The 13,384-nt window shown below is 41.7% G+C and overlaps 1 protein-coding gene across 1 annotated transcript in view; it reads right to left on the minus strand.

The window, feature by feature from the left end:
* LOC124598678 (AFG3-like protein 2) overlaps positions 1–13,384 on the minus strand; it is a 145,105-nt gene that overhangs the window by 90,011 nt on the left and 41,710 nt on the right. The window contains exons 2-3 of the mRNA XM_047136018.1: positions 8,296–8,579; positions 4,303–4,458 (exon numbers count right to left, since the gene is read on the minus strand). Coding sequence (XP_046991974.1) covers positions 4,303–4,458; positions 8,296–8,579 — 440 coding nt within the window. The remainder of the gene's footprint in view (positions 1–4,302; positions 4,459–8,295; positions 8,580–13,384) is intronic.

Genomic DNA, 13,384 nt, shown 5'->3' on the forward strand with positions numbered 1-13,384 from the left:
TATTTTGTTGAAGTAAATAAAGCACTTGTGATAGAAGTTGTGTATTCCATAGCAGTGTTGATGGTTCAGTACTGGTCACTTATTTGAAAGTGATAATTCCTAAATCATGTATATGGTTGCAAGAACAGCAATCAACTGTGATCCGTCCCACAAACACTCATGAAAATAACTTTTAATGCCATTAGAACTGATTGAAGCCAATTGCAAGAACTGTGTCGCTCACCTAAACTTATGATAGCCAGTATTAACACTGGACTTCTGTTTTGTGCTTCAAGTATCTGAACTGAGTGATTAATATTATGGCAATAGACTTAATTACATTCCAGCGGGCTATGTGACCGAAGTGCCAATAAATGAGGATATTGATTAGTTTGACATCTTTAGTTAGGAACAGTGCGCTCCAAATTTACAGTGCTTGATTAACATACTATATCTGGATCATCCCAGATAAAGTTGGATCTCATTGCACGAGTGTCTCCAACCTGTTAAATGATGAACATTACAGGATTCCGTCTGTAGCTGGCGGTGGGCAAAGTAAGAGGACAGCCCCCATTGGGAAGCCAAATGCACAGGATTAGGCAAGCGGTTGTGAATTACCAAACCTTCGTCCCTGTACTAATGTGACTTTGTGCATCACTCTAAACAAGAGAGACCAAATTATTATTTATTTTAACCCCTGGGCTTGCAACACCCAGTTTCAATAAAGGAATCAGTATTGCCACTATCCATGCATCAGGATACTATTAATGAAACCAGATTTTATTGAAACTACATTGAAGTATATCTTTGGCTCCGTGGTACAGAGGTGTAGCATGGCATAATGTATCTGATGTGGTCATGGGTCAATTTCTCATGCTGCAGACAGGTTGGACTCAATTTCCTATATGGAGAACAGGTGGTTGACCATTTCTGAGCTATTTGAGAAGAAGATTACCTTTCTCATCTCTGTGTTACTAAAGAGTGCATGGTTCTCTGGAAATTGGTTGACACAGTTATTTTTAAACAATGTTCACCCATTGCTTGAGCCATGTCCATAGGTGGACTCACCAGAACCCAATTCCACAATATAGCTGTAAGATCTAAACTGCCCTTATCTGAAATTCTGCTCATTGACTCTGAAGCTTGCGGGCTCAAGTGGAATGATTAATGGAACTTACACAGTTCTTCCAAGAGTTTCTCTTTCCTTCTTAAATTTCTTGCTGTGCTTTCGCCTTCACAATCAGGAAAGCTGCAAGATTTTCTACTGATTTACCACATTTCAACTAACCCAGACCTGTGTGTATGGCACTGATTGCCAAGTGGCTTTCTTCATACCACCAAATGACAAGTTGTCTTCTGAAACAGTTGCTAGACTTCAGGATGGGTTCTTCGGTGACATGGTGGATAACACAACTAATCTGATCCACCATCTTGTGGACACTTTCTTCTTGTTCAAAAACCTCTTTCTGACTACACAGAGTTCAATTTTCCCTGTTATAATCAAATTTCATACAATATATATTAGAAGAGAAGAAACAGTCAAAACTGAGCTATCTGGTTTCTTCACTAGGATGTTAACATCTTCAATGTTTCAATTAGCACTGGGCAGAGATAACGCTAGCTGTGAATTGCTGATGCTCTAATTTGTGGTATCAGATATGTTTCAGGGTCGGACATAGTTTTGCCTCTACAGGTGCAATGACAATAATATGTCATTTTACTTGGTCTTAAGCTTGAATTTATGATAAAGCATTACTTTTGGTGACTTAGTTTCTTAAGAGCAATTATCAATTTCTGCTATTACATGGAAGTCACCTAATGTTTTTCATGCTAGAAGCTTAAGACACTGTGTGACACGGCCGTTTCTGTTAGTAACATACCATTACAAAGTTGTTTTATACTATTTAAAAATCCAGCAATTTCATACAAACCTTTGTGAACACAGAAGGGCAAGATCTTTTTCATAGGCTTCCTGTTCTCTCCTAGTTATTATGAAGGCGTTATGGCAAGCCTGTGAGCTGATCACCGGAGAGCTCTTTGTCGGTTGGGTGTAGGTGCTGCCTAACAGTGCACTCCTCTTGCCAGGAGTATTTCTGGGTTACATTCTGCTCCATAGCAATCCCATGAGCAGCAAGGGAAATAAATTATGACTCAGCAGAGCCCTGCTTACCTGAAGAAAGCCTTATACAACTGGAACACAGCAGGTGTTCCAGAGGTTGCTCCCTAGTGATCAATTTGCCTCAACAGCCAACAATGCCCCCCCCCCCCCCTCCCCCACCCATCCCAATTGATACATAACACATTTTGATGTTATTTATTTCTTTTCTTTTTTGCCTTTACTATAGAGGTTTGTACCTTCCTTTAAACCCAGACAGTTAAGCCAAGATACCAGTTCTCAAAAACATACAGTCTTCCACTGTCATGACCAATTAAGACTGTTACACCCACAGCTCAAAAGAGGATGCACAAATGACTACATGCAAAGATTAGTAGAAATTTGTGCATCTGTAAAAAAAATCTCTGAACGAAACATACAGCAACTACCACCACTGCTAAGCGGTGTCTCAGGCTTCCATCCAGTCACTCGTTGACCAGTCTGATGAGGCAGTTGAAGATAGCAAATAGAAAGCTGAAATTTTAAATTTCACTTCTATGAAGTCATTCACACAGGAGAATTGTACACACACAACATTATTTGACCATCGCACAGACTCCCGTATGAACGACATAGTAATAGACATAGGTAAAAGAATGGGCCTGTGAAATTACAAAATATGATTGACATGGGTTTGCTGTAGGATTCTCAAACATATTCTTAGTTCAAATATAATCAGCTTCCTTGAGATGGAAAAGTTTCTGTCCACAAATCAGCACAGATTTGCTCGTTTGAAACTCGTCCTACACCTTTCTCACATGATATCCCGTGAACTAAGGATGAAGGGCAACATGCAGATTCCGTGTGTCTAAATTTCCAAAAGGCATTTGACATGGTGACCCACTGCAGATTGTTAACAAAGCTATGAGTAAATGGGAAAGGTTCCCAGATACATGAGTGGCTCGAAGACTTCTTTTTCCTTCACCCTATTTGCTAGTGGAACAGGAAAGGAAATGACAATAGTGGTACAGGGTATCCTCTGCCACACATCGTAGGATGGCTGCCAGAGTGTGTATGTAGATGCAGACATTTGCTGAAGTATGCTCACAGTTCACTTTAAAAGAGGACTGGCAGTGCTGACTAACTGGAAGCCCCGGGTTAGCCCTGCCTGTATCCAACCAACGCCAGCTGAGCTCCCTTTGGAAACACTATCAGCCCTTCCTTCCATAAGATGTGGGACATTATTCATCAGTCTCCTCTGCGGACAACTGTCTGCCTTGGGTGACCCTACCAGTAGCTACAATGTTGCTCATATGACCACCAATTCCTTCCTCCATGTTAAGAGATTCAAAAAGTTTGTGCTACTAAGTTACAAGAGGTAAAATATTACTTCACAAACCAGTTGTTTAAGAAGTGAAAATTAATTTCTCCAGAGTGTTTGAACTTTTTTTAAAAAAGGTAACTGATTTTGTGAGCCAATCTGTTACTATGGATGAGAGATGAATATGTCGTTTAACATCTGAAATAAAACAGTAATTCAAGTTGTTGGTGAAAGCCTGTGATCTTGCACCTAAAAGAGCAAACATGATTGTTGTCTACTGAAAATTTTATGCCAAGTGTTTTCCAGAAAGGCAAAACAAACATTTGTCATAACTTCAAGTCATGAATTACTCTCCAGAGAGGCAAAACAAACATTTGTCATAACTTCAAGTCATGAGTTACTCTCCAGAATATCAAAGAGGAATGGACAATTAATCACAATAAGATTCAGCCAAAGTTGACAAATGACATTTAATTATAATTTTAATGAAAATAATTTATTTATTTTTGATTCCAGTAACATGTTTTAGTCTATTACACTATCTTCAAACCATAAGTTGCAGATGACATGAGGTCAAAGTAGTTAACGACAGGAACCAGTAGATACTCTGAACTAGCTCATCTTGTCATCTGGACGGTTTTGTCTGAAGATGGTCTTATGGGCAAACTGTTTACCGTATTCAAAATTTACTAGCTATCGCAATTTGCATGAACAATTGCTGTAGTTCTACAATGATGTCAACAATTATTACATTTTTTAGATGTACATAAAAACTATTTATACAGTCAATCGATACCTAACCAAACAATAACTTATATTCTGGAAACATAAATAACACTGCACGACCAGAAATTATGTTTCATACCTAAGAATGGGAAATACGATGTAGTTAAATAAATGTACTCACTTGTTGACAAATTCTTTCCAGGCTATTTCCTTATAACCCATCTCATAAAATGCTAGGGTTCCAAGAAGAGCCACAGTGCCTATCATGCCAAGTACAAGCCATTTCTCACGATCTCCTCCATCACCAAATGGCTTTCCACCTCCTGGGCCAGTACCCCTGGTGGAGGAAAAAAATTTCAATGGAAAATGAATAATCATTTCTAACACCAAGTCATGAAATTACTTTCAATCTGTCAAATGGCAATGACAGTGAGGCTAAATAAAAATTGGTAAATATGTAATTTAAACATTTAGAGCTGACCTAAATTAGTAGTAGTAGTAGTAGTAGTAGAAAATATTATTATTATTATTATTATTATGCCATCAGACACAATGGCTGGATGCAAGTCTTTCAATTGGATGCTACTTTTATGTCCCTGATCTACCTCAGATATCCAAGTGGGGAAAAGGTATCTATAGTTTACTGTTCCATCAAAACATGTTGTTCCCTTCTGACTATGCACTTTACTGCTGGATCACCAGTCCCAACTAAATACAAACTATATTAACTACACACGAATGTGCAAAAACATGAACAGAGCAAACACCTATTTTACCTTGAGCTTTTGTAACTAAACAATTGTTTCTTTGTCAAAAGGAAAAATGGAATAGGAAATTTAAAAAAAGTTTATAACATAAATGTATTCACTATTTCCAATGGGACAGAACATAATATGTACTGTACAAAAACTAGAAGCCAAGATTATTGAAGACACATTACTTTCTTACTAAATAATACAAAACACAGTGAATAAATCAATTAGTGAAACACACTAAATTGTAATTTATGACATTAAAATTGTGTGACAGACTGGAACTTTAACCTAGAAGTGGGTCTTTTGTAAAAATGTTCTTCCCAATTCTATTATTTGTTCACATTGCAAGCCCATAAGGATATTTCAATGTATTGACAATTCTCTTGTAATCTTTTAAGCTCCACTTAAACTCTCCTGCCTGCCTTGCTGACTAGATTGCCTGTGAGATGGGCATTTTCCAGTTTGAATTTTTTCGCCCTACATCTGAATGTATTATTAACTGAAACTTAATGATAGTTGTGAGGCATGTTCGAACAGCTCATTTATTGCCAGAATTGCTTGCATGGAACAAAGCTCATTATTTGAATTCTTGTCCAGCAAACAGTTTTAATCTACCAATATGTTCATTACAGTTCATATGTACTGGGTATGCTGTGTGTGTGTGTGTGTGTGTGTGTGTGTGTGTGTGTGTGTGTGTGTGTGTGTGTGTGTTTTTCACTATCGTTTAACTGTATTTTCCACAGACTATAGTTCAATTCTTTTATCTTGGCGGCTCGCGCATGCCCGCCCAGATGCGGGAGATTGCTGCGTTGCCAGTTGCACACGACGCATGCGCCAATAGAAGCAGCGCCATAGTATAGCATAGTTCGCAAGCTTACGTTTAGGGGGGAGCGCGCAGTTCATGAATTAAAGCCACCACGGCCGCATTAACCCTTTCGCTGCTTCAAAGACGTAGTCCCTGCATTCCGCGCTGTGCGCGATTTTGTCACTGCACTGCTCGCCTGTGCAGACACATTGTGTTCGGACTGCTTAGATACTCTTATCATTCGATTCCACAAAAGCTATTTGGCCCAAAAATTAGATTTTTACACATCATCTTGACTGATACCCTCCCCCCATAAATGACTTAATTTTGTTTCGATGTTCAACGCAGTTATTATGCCCCATTAAATATAGTAAACCATTGCACGAAATTTTGAAGAGTTTGCAGAGGTAAAAGTCCATAGAGTATACTTTCTGTATGGTCGATTTTAGTTGCCACAATGTTGAGAATGAAATGTGGACAAGATACCTAAATTTCATATAAAATTTACTGTATAACAATAGCTCATTTAAGTACCACATAGGTGTCGTATGTAATATTGAGAAATATTCCGTCTTTCGCGACTGTAACAAAAGTTTTATTTACACTGAGCACGTTTGGCTTTATTTTAAAGCAGTTCAATCAATCAAAAGGAAGTAAACAAAATACATTAAACAAAACTGTGGACTTACAAAAACATTAGGACTTGAATATACCGTCTATCAGTGAAGTGCTCTGAGCTACGTCAAATATGATTTTTGTGTGTGGCACACACAAACATCATTTATTTGCTAAAACACTGATCAGCCACCACAAACGTTGAATATTGTGTTACCGCAGCACAAAACTACGAAAGGTGACTTGGCAATGGAGGAGACAAAATACTGTCCACTGAAGATGCTTCAAAAGAGAGAAACGCGTCTGGTCTAAATAAGTCCCTTATTACAGTTGCAGAAGAGGAATATATTTCAGTACCATTGGTAAAACTGCGACTGTGGAACAAAAACGAGAAAGAGAACATGAGTACAATTGTGTATGTGCCATACCTTTCCTTGATTGAAGTGCTTTAAAATAAAGCCAAACGCGTCCGGTGTAAATAATACTTTTATTACAGTCGCGAAAGACGGAATATTTCTCAATATTACATACGACACCTATGTCGTACTTAAATTAAATGAGATATTGTCATACAGTAAATTTTATATGAAATTTAGGTATCTTGTCCACATTTCATTCTCAACATTGTGGCAACTAAAATCGACCATACGGAAAGTATACGCTATGGACTTCTACCTCTGTAAACTCTTCAAAATTTCGTGCAATGGTTTACTACATTTAATGCTGCATAATAACTGCGTTGAATATAGACACAAAATTAAGTTATTTATGGGGGGAAGGTATCAGTCAGAAGACGTGTAAAAATCCAATTTTTTGGCCAAATAGTTTTTGTGAAATCGAATGATAAGTATGTCAAATCAGTGGGAACACCATGTGTCTGCATAGGTGAGCAGTGCAGTGATGACAAAATCGCGCACAGCGCGGAATGCGGGGAGCACGTGTCTGCAGCAGCGAAAGGGTTAATGAAGAGAAAGCACAAGAAATTTCAAAAAATTGCATTCAAACGAATATAATTCGTGAAGTAAGGCACTTCGATATTGTTTTTAAATAATGAAAATATTAAGCACCGCATAAGGTTCGAACTCATAACCTTTCGCATAGCAGCCCAACACCTTATCCGTTACGCTAACGCACATCATCTGACTGCAAAACGCCATGAGGACTATAACACGTCGCGCAAAATACTGACAAACACTGTTGGTATGACTATGAATTACTCACGCTTCGTCGAAGTACAATAGGAAATAAACAATTACCGCTGTTCTTTATTGCGAAAAAGCGGTTCGTGAGAGTGATACAAACACCTTTCCTTGCTATCGCCTGAATTAGGAGTCTTATTGCTTGTTTGGTTTAATTAATTAATAGAATATGAAGCAATTGGTATAAAGAATGCTTTTTCCAAACTTTCTATAAAAGAATGTCTGCTATCAAGACAGTGCTTTTGTTCTATTACTTTATTTATGACTGAACGTTTCTAAAACTGAAGACACTCGGTCTTCACTGCACTGCAGTCGAGATGTGGCAACGTCGTTCTCTGTTCATTGGCTGACTGTGTTTTGTGACGTCAGATGCGCAGAACGAACATAAACTCGGCCGCCAACATAAATGACGCGCACTTTAGTATATGCTCCCTCAGTCAGCCTCTTTACAATCCCCCATCTCACTGACACTTTGGTATTCATAAGGCTTGCTTCCTACCTTCGCTACTTTACAGTGTTTGGGCACCTCTTCCAACTTCTAAAGCTTATAGCATATTGGAATTTTTGAAAGTTCCTATCAGCATAATTACGATTTTCAATGTCGGTAAATGCCATCATTCTGACTTTTTCTAGCTGTGTGCGTTAATCAAAAAACTCTAAGTACTAAAATAAAAAATCTGTGTGTTAGCATTCTCTTACATAAACACAAAAAGCTCTTCAAATTTTAAATTGTTTAAGAAGCAAAACAACTTATTTACTGTTTACAAAAGAGGAGTTCCCTTTGTTATAACAATATTTACCTGGACTGACCTCCAAACATCCCAAATGACCACTGATCATACGGTCTCTGGGTAGACTTGGGTGGAGGCTGACTAGTTCCTCTCGAAGGTGGTGGCTGCTGTGTCTCTTTTGGAACATCTTCCTTCGGTTTTCCATTTTTTGATGATTGTTTGCCAGTACCTGGTTTGAAAAACTTCTCAAAACCCTTTGGAGGTCTTTCACAAATCAATTGCCATTCCCGTATGATTGTTGCCAAACTAGGAGAGTTTGCTGATTTCTGCAGTATTGAAAGGTTCCTCTTCAACTGCAACAAACGAATTTACATCACTAGAGAATACACCAGCACACGTGATTCCTTTCACTTATATTTTCAATTCATTGGACATCTAATGACAATAGACGTAGAATAATGATGTTATTAATCTCTCCATTTTAGAGAACACAATTAAATGAAAATTCCTTGGATTAGGACAACATGGAACCAACTCCAAAATAGAAGAAGTCTAAGTCAGTGTCATTAAAATGGTGTACGAGATTCAAAAAGAACCACATCTGTTGTGTATGTTGTTTTTCTATCCCCATGAACAACCAGTCAAAAGTAAAATATTGTACTTAAGATAAAATAATCTAAGTTACGTGCGTTACAGGAAATCTGTATGAGAATGTGTTCAGATTATAGTTAATAAGGCTATCATTAAAATAGGTAGCTAACATGTAAAAGTAGACACATGAATGAAAGGAAACTTGGCCTGGGTGCAACTGTCATGACAGGAGCCCTGCCTGAAGGTGTGCTAATATGCTCCTCCGTCATCAACTTAACCTCTGGCATCAATCTAACACCTGGGCCAGATCATCAAAGAAAGAATAAAAATTTAGTCTTCATGTACAGTATGACTGGGCTGTAAATGTAAGAATTTTCCAGGTATAAGAGGATAAGTTGTTCATGTCAGGTCAGCAACATAGCAGAGTACAAAATGTCTATGAGACACAGCAGTCACTATACCAGCTATTCTGAATGGAATTGTGAAATTTGTGGTTCTGTAGCCAGAAGCGCACAGAATACTGTTTTCTTGTGCTTGTTGGTTATAAAGGGACATAGGTACCCCGACATGGAATGGTCAACAGGATAAAAAAAAATCTTAATAAAAAATGGGTAGGTTGCCTCAATAGACCAACTCTTGCATGGTTGCCAAAATGTGTCCAGTTCAGTATAGTTTTGTTACCATTGTTATAAAGGTTACGTATTACGTGGTTATGAACTGTATTCTGTTTCAGGTACGCGTTTATAAATTGTGCTAGTGTATTGTTCAATTCCCTATGTAAAAGAATCATTATACTACCTGCCAGCTGCCGCTACTGGACAGACTCTCTCAAAGTCTGAGTGTTGAGTAAAAGCAAGTTAGTAATTGTAATAACTTTTTGAGTCTCAAATTTATGTGAAGCATGGTTTGGCCATGTTAACAGTTAGAACGAATTACTTCCTTATAAAAAATTTCCACAAGGAAGTAGCATCCATTGGTAAGTCCTTGCTGGCCCAAAATTTAGAAGCAAGTGTGTGTGCATTCCTTGTGGCAACATTGTTCCCAAATTTTGTTGTTGTTTAGTTAAGTAACATTCATTCATTTTCTGTGTGTGAATAAGATTAGGTTATTAGCAGGGTGATTTTTTTTTTTTTTTTTTTTTTTTTTGTGGTTTTCGGGCGCACAACTTCAATGGTCATTAGCGCCCTGACTACTCTAAGAATGCACCGCGAGGCACAAGTTGACAACAACAACTAAAAGGGAAAACACAATAAAAGACAGACTGACAGGCATAGGATTAAAAAACATCATCAAATGTCCTTAGCGAGGTGTGTCAAATTGATAAAACAAAGAACACGAGCAGCTGCTCGTGGGTCATCCGCTAAAATGGCATCGAAAGTATTAGGCAGGTTAAGATCGAGGCGCAGTGTGTTAAGATCAGGACAGGACATTAAAATGTGTCTAACCGTCAGCAAGTGCCCACATGGGCAGAACGGCGCCGGCGCAGCCGTCAGCAGATGGCGATGGCTGAACCGGCAGTGTCCAATTCTTAACCTTGCCAAAACGACCTCCTCCCGCCGAGAAGGGCGTGAGGAGGACGTCCAAGCCACGGGAAGAGGTTTTAAGGCCCGAAGCTTGTTGTCGGTAAGTGCAGCCCAATCGGCATGCCACAGCGACACAACGCGCCGACAAATGACCCTGCTAAAATCGGACGAAGGGACACAACAAGAAGCTGTCCGAGGCTGGAGGACCGCAGCCATGGCCGCGGCATCTGCAGCTTCGTTCCCAGGGATACCGACATGGCCAGGAACCCACATAAAGCTAACCGGCGTACCGACGTCCACCAGCTGCTGAAGAGAGCGTTGGATCCGGTGTACGAAAGGGTGAACCGGGTACGGATCACTGAGGCTCTGGATGGCGCTCAGGGAATCTGAGCAGATGACATAAGCAGAATGTCGGTGGCGGCAGATGTAAAGAACAGCCTGGTAGAGGGCAAAGAGCTCAGCTGTGAAGACCGAACAATGGCCATGGAGCCGGTATTGGAAACTTTGTGCCCCGACAATAAAGGAACACCCGACCCCGTCATTGGTCTTAGAGCCATCTGTATAAATGAAAGTCATGTTGTTGAACTTCGAACGAAGTTCCAAAAAACGGGAGTGGTAGACCGAACCGGGGGTGACCTCTTTTGGGAGCGAGCTGAGGTCGAGGTGAACGCGGACCTGAGCCTGGAGCCAAGGTGGCGTGCGGCTCTCGCCCACTCGAAAGGTTGCAGGGAGTGAAAAATGAAGGTGTTGAAGGAGGCGACGAAAGCGAACTCCAGGGAGTAGCAAGGCAGAGACATACAACCCGTATTGAAGGTCAAGAGAGTCGTCAAAAACGGAACGATAAGACGGATGGTCGGGCATTGACAGTAGCCGACAGGCATACCGACAAAGCAGTATATCGCGCCGGTAGGTGAGTGGCAATTCGCCAGCGTCAGCATGAAGACTCTCTACGGGACTGGTATAAAATGCTCCGATCGCAAGTCGTAAACCCCGATGTTGTATGGAGTTGAGGCGGCGTAAGATGGATGGCCGTGCAGAGGAGTATACGAAGCTCCCATAATCCAGCTTGGAGCGGACGATCGACCGATATAGACGAAGTAGGACGGTTCGATCCGCTCCCCACGACATACCACTGAGAACACGGAGGACATTTAAAGAACGGGTACAACGGGCGGCCAAATATGACACATGTGGAGACCAGCTAAGTTTCCTGTCAAAGGTAAGGCCTAAAAATTTGATTGTCTCCACGAGTGGGAGAGCAACGGGACCGAGTCGTAAGGACGGTGGGAGAAACTCTTTGTAGCGCCAGAAGTTAATACAGACCGTCTTCTCGGCAGAAAAACGGAAGCCATTGGCGACACTCCAGGAGTAAAGACGGTCAAGAGAACGCTGAAGACAGCGCTCCAGGACACGTGCACACTGCGCGCTGCAATAGATGGTAAAATCGTCCACGAAAAGGGAGCCTGATACATCAGCTGGGAGGCAATCCATTATTGGATTGATCGCGATGGCGAAGAGAGCGACGCTCAAAACTGAGCCCTGTGGCACCCCATTCTCCTGGCGAAAGGTGTCTGACAGGACAGAACCCACACGTACCCGAAACTGTCGATCCATTAAAAAGGAATGAATAAAAAGAGGGAGGCGACCGCGAAAGCCCCATGTATGCATGGTGCGGAGAATGCCCGCCCTCCAACAGGTGTCGTAAGCCTTCTCCAAATCAAAGAACACAGCCGCGGTCGGGCGCTTCCGCAAGAAGTTATTCATAATGAAGGTCGACAAGGTAACCAGATGGTCAACAGCAGAGCGGCGCCTTCGAAATCCACATTGTACATTGGTAAGTAGGCGTCGAGACTCGAGCAGCCAAACCAATCGAGAGTTAACCATTCGCTCCATCACTTTACAGACACAGCTGGTAAGCGAGATAGGTCGATAACTGGAAGGCAAGTGCTTGTCCTTCCCCGGCTTAGGAATCGGGACAACAGTAGACTCGCGCCAGCATGCGGGAACATGTCCCTCAATCCAGATGCGATTGTATGTACGAAGAAGGAAACCTTTACCCGCAGGAGAAAGGTTCTTCAGCATCTGAATATGAATAGAATCAGGCCCTGGAGCGGAGGACCGTGATCGGCCAAGTGCGGTTTCGAGTTCCCGCATGGTGAATGGGGCATTATAACTTTCACAATTCGAGGAGCGGAAGTCAGGTGGCCTAGCCTCCTCTGCCTGTTTGCGGGGGAGGAAGGCAGGGTGGTAATGAGCGGAGCTCGAAACCTCGGCGAAAAAGCGGCCGAAGGCATTGGAGACAGCCTCAGGGGCCACAAGGACTTCATTCGCGACCTTCAAGCCAGAAACTGGGGAGTGGACCTTAGTGCCAGATAGCCGGCGCAGGCTACCCCAGACAACAGAAGAAGGGGTAGAACTGTTGAAGGTGCTTGTGAAAGCAGCCCAGCTGGCTTTCTTGCTTTCTTTAATAATACGACGACACTGAGCATGTAATCGTTTATAATTAATACAATTCGCCACTGTAGGGTGGCGCTTAAAGGTGCGTAAAGCACGTCGACGAGCACGTAAAGCATCTCTACATGCTGCGGTCCACCAGGGGACCGGTACGCGACGTGGAGAAGAAGTAGGGTGAGGGATGGAATATTCAGCAGCAGCGAGAATGACTTCCGTGAGGTGTGCGACCTGACGATCGCAGCTTGTGAAGGTTTGATCCTGAAAGGTAGCCCTGGAAGAGAAGAGCTCCCAGTCTGCCTTGGAGATGGTCCAACGAGAGGAGCACGGAGAGGGAGTATGCTGCAGGAGATGGATAACACACGGGAAATGGTCGCTCGAATATGTATCAGAAAGTGCATACCACTCAAACCGGCGTGCAAGTTGGGGAGTACATATAGAGAGGTCTAAATGGGAATAGGTGTGAGATGTGTCCGAAAGAAAAGTAGGGGCGCCAGTATTGAGGCAGACAAGATCGAGCTGGTTGAAAAGGTCTGCTAACAAGGAGCCCCTCGGGCAGGATGCTGGAGAGCCCCAAAGGGGATGGTGGGCAT

Source organism: Schistocerca americana, chromosome 1, assembly GCF_021461395.2.
Source record: "Schistocerca americana isolate TAMUIC-IGC-003095 chromosome 1, iqSchAmer2.1, whole genome shotgun sequence".
Lineage (NCBI taxonomy): Eukaryota > Metazoa > Arthropoda > Insecta > Orthoptera > Acrididae > Schistocerca > Schistocerca americana.